Source organism: Phaseolus vulgaris, unplaced genomic scaffold (genome assembly GCF_000499845.2).
Source record: "Phaseolus vulgaris cultivar G19833 unplaced genomic scaffold, P. vulgaris v2.0 scaffold_152, whole genome shotgun sequence".
Taxonomy (NCBI): Eukaryota; Viridiplantae; Streptophyta; class Magnoliopsida; order Fabales; family Fabaceae; genus Phaseolus; species Phaseolus vulgaris.
In genome coordinates this window covers 1-18,695 of record NW_027174158.1, presented here as the reverse complement: position 1 = coordinate 18,695, position 18,695 = coordinate 1, and the positions used below count along the sequence as shown (strand labels likewise).

General features: G+C 51.4%; 2 protein-coding genes across 2 annotated transcripts; one reads left to right on the top strand and one right to left on the bottom strand.

The window, feature by feature from the left end:
• Positions 1 to 12,366: 12,366 nt before the first annotated feature.
• Positions 12,367 to 14,163, bottom strand: LOC137817570 (uncharacterized). The gene is made up of 3 exons (XM_068620853.1): positions 13,548 to 14,163; positions 13,139 to 13,427; positions 12,367 to 12,787 (listed from the first exon to the last, which is right to left on the bottom strand). Exons 1-3 carry the CDS (start codon positions 14,161 to 14,163, stop codon positions 12,367 to 12,369), a joined length of 1,326 nt encoding a protein of 441 aa, XP_068476954.1.
• Positions 14,164 to 16,689: 2,526 nt separating this feature from the next.
• LOC137817569 (uncharacterized) lies at positions 16,690 to 17,562 on the top strand. The gene has a single exon (XM_068620852.1). The coding sequence runs from the start codon at positions 16,690 to 16,692 to the stop codon at positions 17,560 to 17,562; it is 873 nt and encodes a 290-aa protein (XP_068476953.1).
• Positions 17,563 to 18,695: the final 1,133 nt, after the last annotated feature.

The window sequence follows — 18,695 nt, the reverse complement described above, 5'->3', positions numbered from 1 at the left end:
CACACACCCTGTCCACCTATTTTGGTAGGGAGGCTCGTTTCTTGTCGCCCTTTCTTATCTGTGTTTTATTACATCATGCTTGTTCTGTTGGCCTCCTCCACCTGTTTCCCTCGTTGCTAAGTGTTCATCTGTACTCTTTATGTTTCATTTACCTGCGTGCCTTGTGGATTTATATAACTGTATTGGCGGTGGGATTGGCATTCTGTGATTTGCGTGTACCTGATGCCTTGTGTTCGGTCTGATGCAGGATCGGTGATGGATTCTCTAAGAGGATGGTCTTGGCGAAAGCACTGAAGGCTGCTCGTGCCACCAAGGCTGGCGCCTCCACCGTCCCCGCTGCTAATCCAAACCTCCCATTATCCTCACCCTCACCAACACCAACTACCACCGAAACTCCACTAGGCCCATCTTCTCCACCTCCACGTAGCCCCCAAACACTTCAAATGCCCAATTCACCTCCACCCATCGTCGCAGTCCCACTGGCTGTGGCCTCATCACCTGCTCCCGCCCCCCGTGACAAAGGGAAGAGGGTGTTGGAGATCCTCTCCGATGATGAGGACTCTGATGGTGGGGTATTCTTCAAGAGGAGAAAGGCTGTGAGGGTTCCCATCCTGCCAACAGCATCCCCACAGGGAGGGGAGTCCTTCAGGGACAATCCTCCCAGCGCCACCTCTCCCCAACCCGTAACAGTCCAAGAGGAAAGAGGCGAAGGGTCCGAGTCTGCTCCACCGCCACCACCAGCGGAGGTCTCTGCTGTTCCTGCCTCCGTCTCTGCTGCCCCCGATCTTATTGTCATTCCTCCTTCAATCATGCATCTGATGAGAGGCTTCAACGGAGGATTCATGCCAGAAAGCTCCGACAAGAAAAAAAGGAATGCCCTTCTACTTGGGAGCCTTCTTGGCCGTGGCCCTTGATTGGCGCGCCCAAGCTAGAAATGCAACTTTAAACACACAAGCCCTCCAGGCCCTGAAAGAAAGGGTGGCCGCCCTGGAGGAAGAGAGGGAAGCTTTGGGACGCCAAAATGAGGCCTATCAAGCCTCTCTGAAGTTGGCCCAAGGTGCCAAAGAGGAGGCTGAAAGGCAACTGGGCGAAGCGATGGAATTTCAGGCTGACTTCTATGTTCGGGAAGTATCTCTCCAGGTTCAAATAACGGACCTCCAAGACATGGCTGAGGCCTCCGAAGAGCTTCAGAAGGACTTGGAGGATCAGTGCTATGGGCAGGCCAAAAAATTGGAGTGGATGGAGGAGGAGATGGCTACCCAGGCCAAGACATTGGACCTTCTCCAGGTTGACCATGACAAACTGCAAATCGAGGTCAACCGGCTCCGAGTGGAGAAGGAGGCTCTGGAGAAGCAGGTGGCTTCCGGGGACTCTACCATCGAGGAGTTGGAGAAGGACAAGAAGGCGCTCATCGATGACATGGCCGACACCTTCGAGGAGGGATTCAAGGAGGCTTTGGCCCAGGCCGCCTGCGAGAACCCGGGGATCAACGTTTCTAATTGCGATTCCACCCACCATGTCGTTGATGGGCGCGTCGTGCCCCTCGAGTTGGATGACTGAAACGCCAACTTTCAGCCGCCACCTTTACCTTTTTGCGCTTTATATTTGCTCTCACCATCTTCTGATAAACTTGTAAATCCTTTGAACTATTTGCACTTTTGCTGGGGTAATAGGTTTTGTATAACAATTTCATACTCGTTCTTCATTTTCATATGCTTCAATTGCTTTGCCTGTACTTTTACCCGTTTCTCACGCTGTGTTGGGCGATTCTGTACATCCGGTGCCTTACTTCTAACGTGTACCTCAAAACCTGTTCCGCCTTCGTATCTGTGAGGCCTCTGCCTCGTGAAGGCGCCGGCAGCTCCGCCATTGCTGCAACGCAAAAGTTGAGACCTACTCTGGGTCTTAAACACTTGGGACAAGGTCGCGCTTCGATGCCCACGCCCATGGAGAGGCCTGTCAAACAGCGCCGTATCGTCCATGGGGTGTCTTAAGCACCAAGGCGATCTGTCCCTTGATTCTTGGTGCCTGGCGCCCACGCCTAAGGAGAGGCCTGCTACAGCAGCGTCGTATCGTCCTCAGGGTGTCTAGAAACGCCAAGCACCGGGAAGGCTCGAAGCCCCCCAGGGGGTCATTCCCTCCATGGTCTTTCCTTCCCATGGGTATCGGGGAGCGACCTTACCGGTGGTTCACTCGTCTTCTGGCGATCTCGTCTCCCTCCACAGTCTTTCCTACCTGTGGGTATCGGGGAGGCGACACCGCTGGTGACTAGTTTTGACTTCTTCGATTTCGTCTCCCTCCACAGTCTTTCCTACCTGTGGGTATCGGGGAGGCGACGACGCTGATAACTTGCACCCTCGACGTCTTATGCTGGCGACGCCTTCAGCGTCCTATACTGGCGACGCCTTCAGCGTCCTATACTGGCGACGCCCTCAGTGTCTTGGCGATGCCTGGTGCGGTCAAGTCGTTGACTTTTCCTTGGCATTGACTTTGACTTCGAATCTGGTCGACGCCTGGGGGTAGCGAAGAGCTTAAGGTCTCGCCCGCGCCATCCACGTGGCATTTCTCGTATGGCTGATGGGACGTTCCCTCACTTGACTTGATCCTGACATTTTCTGAGCTTCTGACCCATTCTCGACGGCGCATCGTACCCTCGGGCATTCTGTCGACGTGACGTTTTCTGAATGTTAACCAGTGGCGCTAGGATCATCCTCCCATCCTCTGACACGTGGCTCGATCACATGGTGCTCCCATTTGCGTCGTTTGGCGCTCTAACTGCAATATTTAGATCTTCAAAATCTTGTACCTGCGTCTATCATCTGTGTTTTCGCACCCTCCTTGCACCGCTACACAAAGAATTCCTTCCGCGTTCTTTCTAGTTGGCATTTTTCCTCCCGCACTCCTAACGCGTTATTCTCCTTTGATCTCCTAGCTCTTTGCTCATACTTTGTGGCGGCATGTCTTCCCAGGTTCCTCCCCCTAAGGTTAACCCCAAGGACCTGTATGCATGGGCCTCGCGCGAGCTCCTTGATGAGTGTTCATGCTTGCTTTCTACCAGGGCCATAAGGGAACACAAAGGGGATTCGTGTTCCTACGATCATCGTGCCTTCGCGAAGAGGCATGATGACGACATCACCGTGCTTCCTTGTACCTTAAGGGAGCCGGTGTGCGGGGACGAACGGGCCAACGGCAGGGTCCCCTTCTTTTACTTCTACCAGGTGGTATTCAAGAGCATCTGTGTGCGCCTGCCCTTCTCCAGGTTTGAGAGGAAACTACTGACGGAGATTAACGCTGCTCCGGCCCAGTTGTATCCTAATAGTTGGGCTTTCGTCAAGGCATTTGACATACTCTTTGGCTTTCTGGGGTGTGCACCCTCGGTTGATATCTTTCTTTACTTCTTTGAGGTGAAGAGGCAAAGGAACAACCTCTGGGTGACCTTCAGCAACGTTCTCGGCAGGGTTCTCCTAACCCCCTTCCTGATGGAGATCAAGCTCAAGAGGACATGGAGGCCAATCAACAAGATCAAGAAGAGGTGGAGGCACAAATGGAGGACGCCCATGGAGGTCAAAGTCCACCTCAAAGGATTACAAGAAGCATGTTCAAAGCTTTGGGAGCTAGAGGACATTTATTTTCTCTTTTTGTAATTTCTTTAGTTGAAGGTGCTTAGAGGGAAACATTAGAAACCTCTTTTGTTTTAGCATCTTGTAGGCTTTAATTAGGAGCTTTAGGGGGGGTGTATTAGTAGATAGGTGTAGGAGTAGAATAGGAGGTGCCAAAGGATGCTTGTTTTAGCCGCCGGTTTTAGCTAGTTTTAGGAGGGAATTTTTGAAATGTTTAGCTTGCATTTTCAGCACCTTAGGTTATAAATAGAGGTGCTCTCTTTGTAAAATTCAGATTGGAATTAATCTAAGAAAACTCTACTCAAATTTTGAGTGACCTTTGGAGAGCTTTTGGAGCCTTCTTCTCTAGTCTTATCTTGATGGATCATTGGAGTCCTCAAGTGGCGGCATCACTCTCATCTAGGAGCATTCCACACTTCTAGTGGCGAGATCATCCAACATTCTTCCATCTTCATGAGCACTCTCTTCTCCTTCCTTTCTTCTTTTTCAATTGTTCATGTTGCCTTGTGTTCTTGAGTTGTTTAGGTTCGGTTTTTCTATTTTCCAGCACCTATGTTCTGTTTTTGTTTTTAATTTCTGTTTTGTTCGGTTCATATGAATACTTGTTCAATTCTGTTCGGTCATTCCAGCTTTTATTCTCTTTGTTGATTCAATTTGACAATATTTGGTTCATCCAAATGAGTTTGGGATTTGGTACTAGTTTTTGGTGAGTTCTTGTCTTAGAACAATGATCCAACTCTAAGAAAAGTGCCTCTATAATGTCCAGCTCAAGGTGATTCCTAAGAATGTCAAGAATCATTCTCTATGTGGTTAGTGGAATCACATCACTTCCAAAACTCCTTCACAGGGTGGAAGGGTAGATTTTTCAAAGTCTATTGCTCCGATCTCGTGCCTTCCGCCCTGGATGGTTTTCCACTCTACTGGGTGAGGGAAACGAGAGCCCTAAAGTGCAAACATCAAAAGGCTACCCTTGAACGACCAGGTTCCATGCGGGATCCTGGCTGAGGCGGGAGGCTTTGACGCTGCCGCTTTGATTAGCTTGGAGTACAACGCCGAAGCTTTGGAGAAGTACATAGGTATGAGAGATTACCTTAGAACCTCCCGCTCTTCGTCTTTACTAGATCTTTGCATGTCCTGTCTCGTGGTGTCCTTACCATGTTTGTTTCCTTCGGTGCAGGTTTGAAGATAAACCGACAACGGAGGTCACAACTTACCCAAGCACTGAGGGCTGAGAGCGGAGCTTCGTCCTCCTCCCATCCAGACTCCGGAGGCCACTGAAAAGTGATCTGTTGGTGTCTTTCGTGTGAGCCTAGGGCATGTACCTGTTCGCCTCATTTGTTTCATTTACCTTTATCTCGAACTATACTTGTAATCTTAACTCTCTGGTGCCATGTTCTGATTTCTGTAACGCTGCTTCATTTTTGCACACTTTCGTCTACATTCGCTTCTTTTAACATACTGTGCGCGTTTCCTTCGTTATGTTTCTTGGCGACGCCTGCATCTGGTGACGCCCCTTTCCTGCCGACGCCTGCTCTTGGCGACGCGTATGCTTGGCGACGCCTGTCGCCTACTTCGAATCTTTGTCTTTTATCTTTTTACTCCTTGGTCTTGCACTTCGTGTGGAAAGAAGATAAAAACTAAGGCAAAGCTTTTCTTGAGCTTCTCTTTCTTTTTATTTGGGTGACCTCGTTAAAAAACCCCCGAGAGGGAAAAAGAGTGTCCCCTACAATAAAATTGTTACATGGCTGCTTACTTACATAGTTCAACTGATCCTGCCTGTTGACCAGAACGTTGGAGCCTTGCCTCGTCAAAACTGGATCGACTTTGCACCGTGTCAGCTTCCGTCCTTCACCTCGATTCACCTCAGGAACCTGCAAAAGACAGAACGGCGCCGTTGCGGCCGATCGCGCTCCGACGCCCAAGTCAGCGACTGAATCACCAAAATACTAAGAGAAAAATAAGAACTTAAGGAACCGTGCAATATTCTCTCTCAGCGTACTCAAGTTCTCGCAAGCGTAAAAGAAGTATTCTAAAACGCGCGTACCTCAGAAGTTCGTTAGAATCTCTTATATACCTGTGCATTTTCTCTCTCCTGACAGTTACACATCTGGACACGTGGCTCGCATCCAGCTATACACGTGTCACCATCTGGAGCATCCTTGACTTGAGCGTCACCTCTTATTCTTCAGGCTTTCGGCTAAGTTCCTTATGCAGGAAGCAACTCAGCGTATAACTACCTTGGAGCGTGATCTCTTCTGCGTGGCGAGTACGGGTGTCTTCATACACACCTTCCCTGTGGTCTCGCCGGCTGCCATCTACTTTACTCACTTCACTGTGCATGCTCGGGCGAGCTGTTCCCCGACCTAAACCTCTGGCCAGCTAGGGAATGACCATCTGACGACTTCATCCTTTGCTTCGAAAGCCTGGAACAAGTTTTCCTGATCCTTCGGCAATGTCCTCCTTTCGGCGATTTCTGATCACTTGGTCGCCTGGGTTCACATCCGGCGCCTACAACACAAACTTGGTGACCGCCGCTTTAGGTATGCTAGAGATCGGAGCACGCCAACTTAACGACTGGCGACTACACGAGCCCCCCGACTTCCTTCCCTTCTGCCAGCCAGGTGTCCCGTTCAACACGCCTATATTATCGCTTGTTGCCACGTCATCACTTCCGACTACCTGGGCGGTACACAAGCCCCCCAGTCTTAAGCGAAGACTTGTCCAGCGAAAAGACTAAGAGGTCACGTCACTGCCGATCTACGTGGCGATGGCATGGAATTCAAAACGTTCGTACCCTTTGCTTTTCTGATGCTCAACACGTGGCTTCATCAACGGTCATCTTCAGCTGCCGTTTGCGCTTCCAAAAACGTTTGAAAAACCCTTAAACCCCTTCATTTCTACTGTTTCATCATCTCTTTGCATTCTCAAAACGCTCTGAGTTTTCTCTGCAAACCCACAACGCTTCTCAGCTCCCTCAATCTCCAACTCCCTTCAACGCTCATCTGATCATCGAAAGGTACCTCTTTTACTTCTTCTGTTGATACTTGCTGCATTTTAACCGATTCGCATCATCCATTATCTGTCTGGTGCATACGCTGTTTCCTCTTCTTCTTCCTTCTCGTAACTTAGGGCTTCGTCTTCCATTACATTCATCACAACGAACTCCCGTTCGTTCGTTCTCCATTCCTCATCCATAATCGAGTCGATCTCTGCAACCTTTGTTCATCCTTTTTCCTTTGTTCACGAAAACCACCGCGAATCCTCCTCCTCCATCACGAAACCCTCCATCCCAAGCGCATAACTTACCACGAGCATCTGGTGCTCCTTCTTCCCAGGCTGAGAGGCCTGCAACCTCTCACCCTAATCTCACTCAGGCAAATCCACCAGTCGCCGGAGGAGCCTCCGTCGCCACACGAGACTACAAGAAGCTTTATCCGTGGGCCACCTCTGCTCTGTTGAAAGAAACCTCTTCCATAAACTCAACGTTGGGCGTGCACCGACTAAGGAAAGGGGACCAATCTGATCTTTCATTCCATAAGGAGCATGACAGCAAAATGGCCGTGCTGCCCTGCCAGTACCCCGAGCTCGACCTCTCCATGGTGTCGATATGTAATGAAGTGGTGGATGGGAAGATCGTGCCTTCTGAAGATTAGTCATCTCCCTCCATCACTTATTCCCTGGGACCCAGTGCTTGTTCCCTTTTGTACAAACTTTACCTGTAATAACTTTTTCTTTTCTTATGCATTCAAACTGATACCACATTTATTATAAATTTTTCCGCTTCCGCATATGGTCTCTCTGTTTACTTTGCTTTTCCTAGTAGAAACCGCTTAAACAAATTAACTTAGCGATTCTGCGGGCTCAATCGTTTACTTACTGCTTCAAACTCGAGCAAACTATCAACTTCCAAACGATGGCATTTTAATAACTTGTGAACTTAAGGCAACGAACTTCAGCGTGAAACTACTTACTAAACAGCAAGTTTCAATCCAACTGATAGTTTAAGATATAGTTCACCTGATCTGCTCCATCGAAATAGGCCCTTACTCTTGCCATCGCCTGAACTCCTTCTGATCGCCATAGGGTCCCGGCGATGTAAGCCTTCTTTTGCCTTCATAACTTGGCTATTGTTCCCTCATCTGGGGGTAGAGGCGCCTTTCAGATCCTTCTCTACCTCCCTGAGTTTCAGAACAATAAGCCGGATAGCTAGGCGTTCTCTTCGAACCTACCTCAGCCATCCTTTAAACTTCTTCCACCCTCCACACCGTACCTGAACTCGTTCGAGACGAGAAGGATTTTATCTTGCCTGAACTCGCTCAACGGCGAGAAGGTCTTTATCTTGCCTAAACTCGCTCGACGGCGAGAAGGTCTTTATCTTGCCTGAACTCGCTCGACGGCGAGAAGGTCTTTATCTTGCCTTAACTCGCTCGACGGCGAGAAGGTCTTTATCTGGTGCTTTTACTTTGCCCAAGGATTACATCTCCTCTTCCCTGGATGCATTGAGGATTTTTAACTTGTTCTCGCTTGCACTCGCACAAAGTCGAAGAGGACTTTAATCTCTATCTCGCCTCAGGACGCGCGAGCGCGTTGAGGTCTTTTAAACGTTGTTGGTGCCTCCGATCGCCGAAAGACGATGAGGACTTTCAACTTTAACTGATGCCGCCAATCGCCGAAAAGCGATGGGGACTTACTAAACTTTTAGAAAGCATGCAGCATATCTTCATACTTGCCTTAAATCACATACGAGCGACAAGGTCTTTTTTCTAAAACTTTCGAAACAACAAGCATGCAATCTTAAACACTTTAAACTTTAAAAACTCTTCTTTATTGGGTGGCCTCATTAAAAACCCTCCTTAGGGAAAAAAGAGTGCCCCTTTTAAACTGTTTGAACAGAAAGCTTGCAAATCTTTTTGTGTTTGTTTTTACTTACAAAGCTTCAACTGTAATATAACTTGAGGTGCGTGGCATTCCAAGTGCGAGGAATCGCCCCTCCTTCCAATGTTTCTAAGCGGTAGGCGCCGTTCCCGAGCGCCTCGGTTATTCTGAATGGTCCCGTCCACTTAGGCGACAACTTGTTCTCCATCTCGTACTGGTGGGCCTTCCTCATCACCAGGTCGCCTTCTTTAAAATGCCTCGGCATCACCTTCGAGTTATACCTTCGTTCAATCCTCCTTTTCACTGCCTCGGCTTTTACTCTCGCCTCCTCCCCGACCTCATCCAGCAAATCCAGATTCAACCTTCTTTCCTCATTCGAGTCTTCCGCTACAAAGTTCTGGAATCTTGGCGAGCTCTCCTGGATTTCCACTGGAATCATTACGTTGCATCCATAGACCAGGCTAAACGGGGTCTCATGGGTTCCTGACTGCTCGGTGGTGTGGTATGCCCAAACTATGCGGGGTACCTCCTCAGCCTACGATCCCTTGGCTTTCGCTAGCCTTCTCTTCAAGCCTCTTAGCAATACCCGATTGGCGGACTCTACTTGGCCATTTGTCTGAGGGTGCTCGACGGATGCAAATACTTGTTGAATTCCCACCTCTTCGCACAACTTCTTCAACAGGTGACTTGCAAACTGAGTCCCGTTGTCTGACACCAGGCGCTTAGGCACACCAAACCGGCACACGATGTTCTTCCACACAAAGCTCTCGATCTTGTGTGCGGTGATCTGGGCGACTGGTTCTGCTTCGATCCACTTGGTGAAATATTCAATTGCCACCACCAAGTACTTCATCTGCCTGATCGCCAATGGGAAAGGTCCCAGAATGTCGATCCCCCACGTATGAAACGGCCAAGGGCTGTAAATCGACTTTAACTCTTCTGGAGGCGCTTTGTGTCAATCGGCGTGCTGCTGACATTGCTTGCAACACTGTGCATATTTCTTGCACTCCTCCCTCATTGTTGGCCAGTAGTAACCTGCACGGAGAGCTCGACACCCGACGTGACTTCCGCATATCCCTTCATGGAGCTCGGCCATAATTCTTGTACATTTCTCTCCGTGCACACATTCCAGGAGTGGGTGTGTGAACCCAAACCTATACAACTCGCCATCAATCATTGTGAACTTGCTGGAGTTCTTCTTTATCTTCCTAGCCTCCGTCGGATCCAGCGGGAGAAGCCCATCTGCCAGGCATCCCTGGTACTGTGTTATCCACGTGTCTGGCTCATGCGTAGCGCAGACCTGCGTCATGTTCACCCTTTCCCCCCGACATGCTCTTATTCTCGGCGATCTCAAGGTTTCCTGAGTTAAAGACCTGTGACTCCTCGCCGCTTTCTCTGTCGACTTGCTTATTTGAAGAACCAGGTGGTCTGCCACAAATGCTCTAGGCGTCTTCAGAGTTTCTTGGATCACCGTCCTCTGCCTACCCCCCTTGCCCGAACTGGCGAGCTTAGCTAGCAAGTCTGCTCGGGCATTCTGCTCTCTGGGCACATGCTCCACTTCAAAGGAGACAAAGGAAACCTTCAATTCCTGCACGTACGCTAAGTAAGCCGCCATTTGTGGATCATTAGCCTGGAACTCGCCTGTTACTTGTCCCGTGACCAACAGCGAGTCACTCTTAGCTATCAGCACCCTAGCTCCTATCTCCTTGGCCAGCAAGATTCCGGCGATCAGCGCCTCATATTCTGCTTGATTGTTGCTGGCCTTGAAGGCAAACCTCAGGGACTGTTCAATCAGCACGCCGTTGGGCCTTTCCAGGATGACTCCAGCACCGCTACCCTGCTGGTTCGACGATCCGTCCACCGAAAGCACCCAACGAAAACCATCCCCTTCAACTCGTGCTGCCTTCGACGAGAGTTCGACCATGAAATCGGCGAAAACTTGCCCCTTGATCGGTCCTCGGGGCTCATACTTGATGTCAAACTCTGATAGCTCCACTGCCCATTTCACCATCCTCCCAGCTACATCAGGCTTCTTCAGGACTTTCTGGATGGGCAAGTCGGTCATCACCAGTATTGTAAAGCTGTGACCGCCGCTTTAGGTATGCTAGAGATCGGAGCACGCCAACTTAACGACTGGCGACTACACGAGCCCCCCGACTTCCTTCCCTTCTGCCAGCCAGGTGTCCCGTTCAACATGCCTATATTATCGCTTGCTGCCACGTCATCACTTCCGACTACCTGGGCGGTACACAACTAAAATAAAACTTCAAATTGGCCGCATTCCAGCTGCGCGGAATGGGACCCCCCTCCAAAGTCTCTAAGTTGTACGAACCGTTCCCCTTAGCTTCGGTAATTCTGAAGGGTCCGGTCCACTTGGGAGACAATTTATTTTCTAGCTCATATGGGTGAGCCTTCCTCATAACTAAGTCGCCAATCTGAAACTGCCGTGGCTTCACCTTAGAGCTATATTGTCGCTCTACTCTTCTCTTTACTGCTTCGGCCTTTATTCTTGCTTCCTCCCTGGCTTCGTCCAGTAGATTCAGATTCACCCGCCTTTCTTCGTTGGATTCCTCAGCCACGAAATTTTGGAAACGTGGCGAGCTTTCGTGAATCTCAACCGGGATCATCGTATCCGACCCATATACTAAGCTTAAAGGCGTCTCCATGGTGGAAGATTGGGGCGTGGTGTGGTATGCCCATACGATCCTTGGCACTTCCTCCGCCCACGCTCCTTTAGCCTTTTCTAGCCTTCTCTTTAGCCCTTTCAGCAAAACTCTATTCGCTAACTCTACCTGCCCGTTAGACTGGGGGTGTTCGACTGATGCGAACACTTGCTTGATGCCTACCTCTGCACACAGGTTTCTCAACTGCTGGCTGGCAAACTGGGTTCCATTGTCGGATACTAGCCGCCTAGGTACACCAAAGCGACACACAATGTTCTTCCAAACAAAGTGTTGCACCTTGTGCGCAGTAATCTGGGCCACGGGCTCCGCCTCTATCCACTTGGTGAAGTATTCAATGGCAACAATCAAATACTTCATCTGCCTTATCGCCAATGGGAATGAACCTAGGATGTCGATCCCCCACGTATGGAAAGGCCACGGGCTGTATATGGATCTCAGCTCTTCTGGCGGCGCCTTGTGCCAATCAGCTTGTTTCTGACAATGCTTGCAACGCTAGGCGTGCGGCACGCAATCCTCTTTTACTGTTGGCCAATAGAAACCTGCGCATACCACCTTAAAGGCTAAGGACCTTCCCCCTATGTGACTCCCACAAATGCCTTCGTCGAGCTCCGCCATTATTCTGGTGCACTCGTCGCCGCTTACGCACGTTAGGATAGGGTGGGTGAACCCGTGCCTGAACAATACTCCATCCACCAGGGTGTATCTTGCGGCATTCCTCTTAACCTTCTTGCCCTCTTCTGGTTCCGCTGGGAGAACCCCATCCGCCAAATACCGTTTGTATGGCGTCATCCAGGTGTCTCCTTTGGCTAAAGCACATATCTGCGGGTGGCTTCCTCCTTCGAGCGTGTCCGTGTATGTGCTAATATGGGGCGTCTTCACCGTATCTTGAGTCAAAGAACGATGACTCCTTGGCCTCCCTCTCGCTGTACTAATATGGAGGACATTCACCCTGTTGTCCTCCACGAATTTTCTCGGAGCTTTGAGCGTCTCTTGGATTACTGTCCTCTGCCTGCCCCCCTTGCCTGAGTTGGCCAGCTTAGCCAGCAGGTCAGCTCTGGCATTTTGTTTTCATGGGACATGTATTAGCTCAAGAGCGCTAAACGCTCCCTTCAGCAGTTGGACGTACCTTAAATACGTCGCCATCTGTGGGTCTTTTGCTTGGAACTCAGCCGACACTTGTCTCGTAATCAACTGGGAATCACTTTCACCAAGAGGTTCTGCGCGCCCATCTCCTTAGCCAGGAGTATTCCTGCAATCAGAGCTTCGTATTCAGCCTGATTATTACTTGCCTTAAATGCGAAGCGCAGAGCTTGCTCAATCAGCACACCATTGGGTCCTTCCAAGACTATCCCTGCACCACTTCCTTGCTGGTTGGAAGAGCCGTCGACCGAGAGCAACCACTGCGAGCCCGCCTCCACCTCTTGTTCGCCTCCGGGTGAGAGTTCTGCCACAAAATCTGCAGACACCTGCCCTTTGATGGATCCTCTGGGCTCATACTGGATGTCGAACTCTGACAACTCCACCGCCCAGCGAACCATCCTTCCCGCTACGCCAAGTTTCTGCAATACCTTTTGTATAGAGAGGTTTGTCATCACCACCACTGTAAAGCTGTGGAAGTAATGGCGGAGCCTCCTGGCCGAAAATACCACGGCCAACGCTACCTTCTCTAGCGCCTGGTATCTCGTCTCCAGGCCTTGTAAAGCCTTGCTGACGAAATATATGGGCTTTTGAATTTGGTCCTGCTCCTGGACCAGCACAGAACTGATTGCTCGCTCTGTTACCGCGAAGTATAGCCGGAGGGGCACGCCTGCTACTGGTTTGCAAAGGACCGGTGGCGTCGCCAAATACTCTTTCAACTTGATGAAAGCAGCTTCGCATTCGTCAGTCCTTGCAAAGCGACTATTTCTTTTAAGGCACTGGAAATATGGGTGCCCCTTCTCTCCTCCGGCAGAGACAAACCTTGATAGTGCTGCCATTCGCCCCATCAGCTGCTGCACTTCCTTCACTGATGTCGGGCTCCGCATGGCGATGATTGCTGCGCATTTATCGGGGTTCGCCTCTATTCCCCTCTCCGTGAGCATGAAACCTAGGAACTTACCGGCCTCCACCCCGAAGACACACTTCTCGGGGTTTAGCTTGAGGCGGTACTTGGATATGGTGACAAACAACTCCTCTAGGTCCGCCACGTGCCGCATCCTTTCCTTCGACACCACTACCATATCATCCACGTAGGCGTACACATTCCTCCCTAACATGGGCGCTAGGACCTTGTCCATCACCCTTTGGTAGGTGGCGCCTGCGTTTTTTAGCCCAAAAGGCATCACCTTGTAACAGTAACTGCTAGTCTCCGTCATGAACGCAGTTTTACTCTCGTCTCTCGGGTGCATTTTGATCTGGTTGTATCCCGAGAATGCATCCAAAAAGCTAAGTATCTTGCAACCGGAGGCACTGTCCACAAGCGCGTCGATGCTGGGTAGTGGGTACGAGTCCTTCGGGCACGCTTTATTCAAGTCGGTGAAGTCCACGCACATCCTCCACTTCCCATTCGCCTTCTTCACCAGGACGACGTTGGCCAGCCACTCAGGGTATTGAATCTCCCTGATGTGACCAGCACTCAGCAGCTTCTGCGTCTCTTCTCTTATCACGAGTCGTCTCTCTTCATTAAACTTTCTCCTTCTTTGTCGCACGGGGCGGACCGTGGCGTCCATGCTAAGGTGATGGCATAGAAAGTCAGGGTCGATGCCCGGCATATCTGAGGCGGACCATGCGAAAGCGTCTAAATGGCGTGCAATGACCTCCGCCACCTCATCTTGCTCTTCTTGGCTCAACAAACGCCCCAGCTTGAACGTTTTGCCGCCAATCTGCCTCTCCACCACGTTGGCCGCCGGCTGATCCCTGCTATCTTCCTTGAGAGTCGTCGCCCGGTAGTGCTTTCCAGGCGTCGACTCTTCTGCGGGAGGTGTGTCATCATGCCCCTCCTCCATACGCGCGTCTGCTTCGAGCGTCGCCCTCACGGGTGTGGCCTCGCCAGGCGTTGACCCCGCGGGCGTCGCCTCAATCATCGTCGTGTTTGCACTTGGCAGGCGCTCGTACACCATGAACATGCCTCTCTTCGTTTTCAGGCTATTCTCATAACATTTTCGTGCTTCCTCCTGATCCGACTTGATGACAATCACCTTGCCGCTGAGATCCGGCAACTTCATCTTCATATGGCGCGTGGAGGCTACTGCGTTCAGCCTATTCAACGCCGGTCTGCCCAAGAAGATGTTGTAGGCGGAATTGGCGTTTACGACCAAGTACCGGATGCTTTCGGTACGCGAGGCCTCTCCATCTGTGAACCTTGTCCTCAACTCCAAGTAGCCTCGGACTTCCACCTGGTTATCTGCAAACCCATATAAGCACCCTGTGTAGGGTCTCAAAAGGTCGGGAGACAACCGCAACTTGTTGAACGTCGACCAGAACATGACATCTACAGAGCTTCCTTGGTCGACAAGAACCCTGTGCACCTTTCTGCCCGCCGTGTCAACTGAAATGACCACGGGGTCGTTGTCGTGCGGCACAACATCCTGCAGATCCGCCCTCGTGAACACGAGGTCCGACTCCCACGGATCACCTGAGATTCTTTCTTCAATTGAGTTGACCCCCTCGCGTATTTCTTTCGCTGGGAGGCGGTGGGTCCTCCGTCGGAAAAGCCTCCAACAATGGTATGAACTTCGCCGAGGACAGGCATCTCGTGCGCTTGCTCTTCCGCTGGCGCTGGCAGGGTCGCGGTCGTGGCGGGCTATGCGACATAATCCTTCAGAAACCCGCTTCTCACCAACTCATCTAGCTGGTAACCCAGCGACAGGCAGTTATCAATGTGATGACCGAAAGCTTCGTGGAACTCACACCAAGAGTCCTTACGAAGCCCTAACACCTTGTCAGTCTTCTTCGGTCGCCTCAACCTTTCAGCTATATTGGGCACGGCAATCAGATCCTTCAACTCCACCACAAAGTTGTACCTCGCCGGCCTTGCCCTTTCCCTGGCCGGGCGATCCCCTCCTGGTGGACCCCGGGGCTGGGGTTTTTTGGTCTCATAGGGGCGTCTCCCCTCTGGCTTCTTTCTCCCTGTCGTGGTCTCGTTGACCCTGACGGGTTGAGCCCACGTCTGTGTTCTCGGGCGTGAGGGCACGACACTGGTGCGCTTTTCACACACCTCTCCTTCGGAGGCGATATGTTCCACCGCCCGACGCCGTATTTCAGCGAAGGTCCTAGGGCGATTGCGAATAATGGATTCGCAAAAAGGGCCGGGACATACGCCTTTTCTGAATGCATACACGATCATAGGATCCTCTGTAGTGCCAACTCTTACTACTTGGGCCCCGAAACGGTTGATGTATTCCTTCAAGGTCTCCCCTTGATACTGTTTTACATCAAACAGGTCGTAGGAAACTGGCGGCGGAGATCAACACAGCCCTGACCCAGCTACACCCCAACAGCTGGGCATTGTTCGGGCCTTCCAAATTCTTTGTTGGTATCTAGGCATCCTCCCCTCCGTGGATGTCTTCTTACACTTCTTCGAGGTGAAGAAGCAAGGGAAAAGTTTCTGGGTAAGCTTTTCAGGGATCGCCGGCAAGATCCTTCTTTCCCTTTTCCATAACTCGTACAAGGGCTGGAAGGGAAAATTCTTCAAGCTATGTTGCGCCAAGCATGACCCTACAGCCTTCGATGGCTTCCCTCTGTATTGGACAGAGCACCCCAAACTGCTCAAGGCCAAGGCCCTGGATGAGCTATCCCCTGCTGATAGGGAGGTATGCAAGGCCTTGGCTGGCCTGGGGATTGTCTTCAACACGCTGAAGCTCATCGCAAGCGAGTACAATGCCCACTCCTTGACCACCTACTTTGGTAGGGAGACTCCTCTCTTACTTTCTTCTGTTATCTGTATTTTACTGCTTCATGCTTGCTCTACTGGCCTCTTCCACCTGTTTTCCTTTGTGCTAAGTGCCTTATGTTTCATTCATCTACGCGTTTTGTGGGTTTGTATAACTGCTTTGGCTTTAACCTCTGCTATTGGGTTTATCTGAATGTAGGATCGGTGATGGATGCCTCCAAGAGGATGCTTTTGGCGAAAGCGATGAAGGCCGCTCGTGCTGCCAAGGCTGGCGCCTCCTCCGCCCCTGCTGCTGGCCCAAACTCCTCATTAACCCTGCCTTTACCACCACCAACCACTACCGAAGCCCCCCTAGGCTCATCTTCACCGCCTCCACGTAGCCCCCAACCACTTCAAACATCCGGCTCTCCCTCGCCCATCGCTGCCGTCCCATTGGTTGTGGCTTCATCACCGGCTCCAACCCCCCTTGACAAAGGAAAACGGGTTTTGGAGATCATATCCGATGATGAGGACTCTGATGGCGTGGCACCCTTCAGGAGGAGGAAGGCTGCGAGGATTCCCACCCTACCAGTGGCATCGCCCCAGGGGGGGGAATTCCTTTAGGGATAACCCTCCAAGGGCCACTTCTCTTCCTCCCACAATGGTCCAAGAGGAAACAGGCGAAGGGGCCGAATCCGCTCCACCCCCACCACCGACAGAGGTCTCTGTTGCTCCCGCCTCCGTCGCTGCCGCCCCATATCTTATTGCCATCCCTCCTCCAATTATGCATCTGATGAGGGGCTTCAGCGGGGGATCAATGCCAGAAGGCTCCGATAGGAAAGAAGGAATGCCCTTCTACTTGGCAGCCTTCTTGGCCGTGGCCCTTGAATGGCGTGCCCAAGCTAGAAACGCTGTTTTGCAGACCCAAACCCTCCAGGCCTTGGAAACAAGGGTATCTGCCTTGGAGGAGGAAAAGAAAACTTTGGGATGCCAAAACGAGGCCTACCAAACCACTCTGAAGCTGGCGCAAGAGGCCAAGGAGGAGGCTGAAAAACAACTGGCAGAGGCGGTGGAGCTTCAGGCTGACTTCTACACTCGGGAAGTCACTCTTCAAGTTCAAATAGCAGGCCTCCAGGGCATGGTCGAAGCTTACGAAGAAGTTCAAAAGGACTTGAAGGGCCGATGCTGTGAGCAAGCTGACAAACTGGAGCGGATGAAGGGGGAGATGGCTACTCAGGCCAAGGCTATGGGCCTTCTCCAGGTTGACCACGACAAACTGCAGATCGAGGTCAGCCGGCTCCGTGTGGAGAAGGTGGCTTTGGAGAAACAGGTAGCTTCTGGGGACGCCATCATCGAGGAGTTAGAGAAGGACAAGAAGACCCTTGTCAACGACATGGCGGGTACCTTCGAGGAGGGGTTCAAAGAGGCTCTGGCCCAGGCCGTCTGTGAGAACCCGGGAATCGACGTTTCCAACTGTGATTCCACTCATCACATCGTCGACGGGAAGGTCGTGCCCTTGGAGCTGGATGACTGAACTGCCGCCCTCAACCGCCACCTTTCTCCTTTACCCTTTATACTTGCTTTTGTCCCCTTTTGCTGAACTTGTAACTTCTTTGAACTATCGGCCCTTTCATCACAACTATGGATAACAATTTTTGTACCTTTGAGTTATCGAATTCTGTCTGTATGATTTTACCTTCATTTTCCGCCTTTGCGTGCTTCGGTCGTTTTGCCAGTAGTGTTCCCGTTTCTTTCGCTGCGTTGGGCGACCCCATATACCAAGTGCCTTGCTCCTATCGCGCTTCTCGGAAACCGTTCCGCCTTCGTATCTATGAGGCCTCTGCCTTGTGGAGGCGTCGGTGGCTTTACCATTGCCACAACGCAAAGGTTGAAAACCTCCTCTGGGCCTTAAACACTTGGGACAAGGCGTCGATGCCCACACCCATGGAGAGGCTTGCCTAACGGAGCCATATCGTCCTTGGGGTGTCTCAAACACCAAAGCAACCTGTCCCTTGATCTTTGGTACCCGGCGCCCACGCCTAAGGAGAGGCCTGCTACAGCAGCGTCGTATCGTCCTCAAGGTGTCTAGAAACGCCCAGCACTGGGAAAGCTCAAAGCCTTCCGGGGGGGTCGTTCCCTCCATGGCCTTTCCTTCCCATGGGTGTCGGGGAACAACCCTGCCAGCGGTTCCCTCAGCATTTGGCGATCTCGTCTCCCTCCACAGTCTTTCCTACCTGTGGGTATCGGGGAGGCGACGCCGCTAGTGACTAGTTTTGACTTCTTCGATCCAGCTCCCTCCACAATCTTTCCTACCTGTGGGTATCGGGGAGGTGACACCGCTGATACTTGTATTGGCGACGCCCGCAACATCTCATGCTGGCGACGCCCGGCGCGGTTAAGCTGTTGACTTTACCTTGGCACTGACTTTGACTTTGTCTCAGGTCGACGCCCAGGGTTAGTGAAAAGCTCCAGGTCTCGCCCATGCCATCCACGTGGCGTTTCTCGTATGGCTGATGGGACGTTCCCCTACTTGACTTGGTCCTGACATTTTCTGAGCCTCTGGCCCATTCTCGACGGCGTATCGTACCCTTGGGCATTATGTCGATACGACGTTTCCTTAGTGTTAACCAGTGGTGCCAGGGTCATCCTCCCATCTCCTGCCACGGG

Coding starts and splice junctions, on each gene's coding strand:
- LOC137817570 (XM_068620853.1), bottom strand. CDS start 14,163: ATGGAGGAGGGGCATGATGACACACCTCCCGCAGAAGAGTCGACGCCT. Junction 13,428..13,547: donor AATGCACCCGAGAGACGAGA/GTAAAACTGCGT, acceptor CGCCCATGTTAG/GGAGGAATGTGTACGCCTAC. Junction 12,788..13,138: donor CGAATGGCAGCACTATCAAG/GTTTGTCTCTGC, acceptor TTACTTCCACAG/CTTTACAGTGGTGGTGATGA.
- LOC137817569 (XM_068620852.1), top strand. CDS start 16,690: ATGGTCCAAGAGGAAACAGGCGAAGGGGCCGAATCCGCTCCACCCCCA.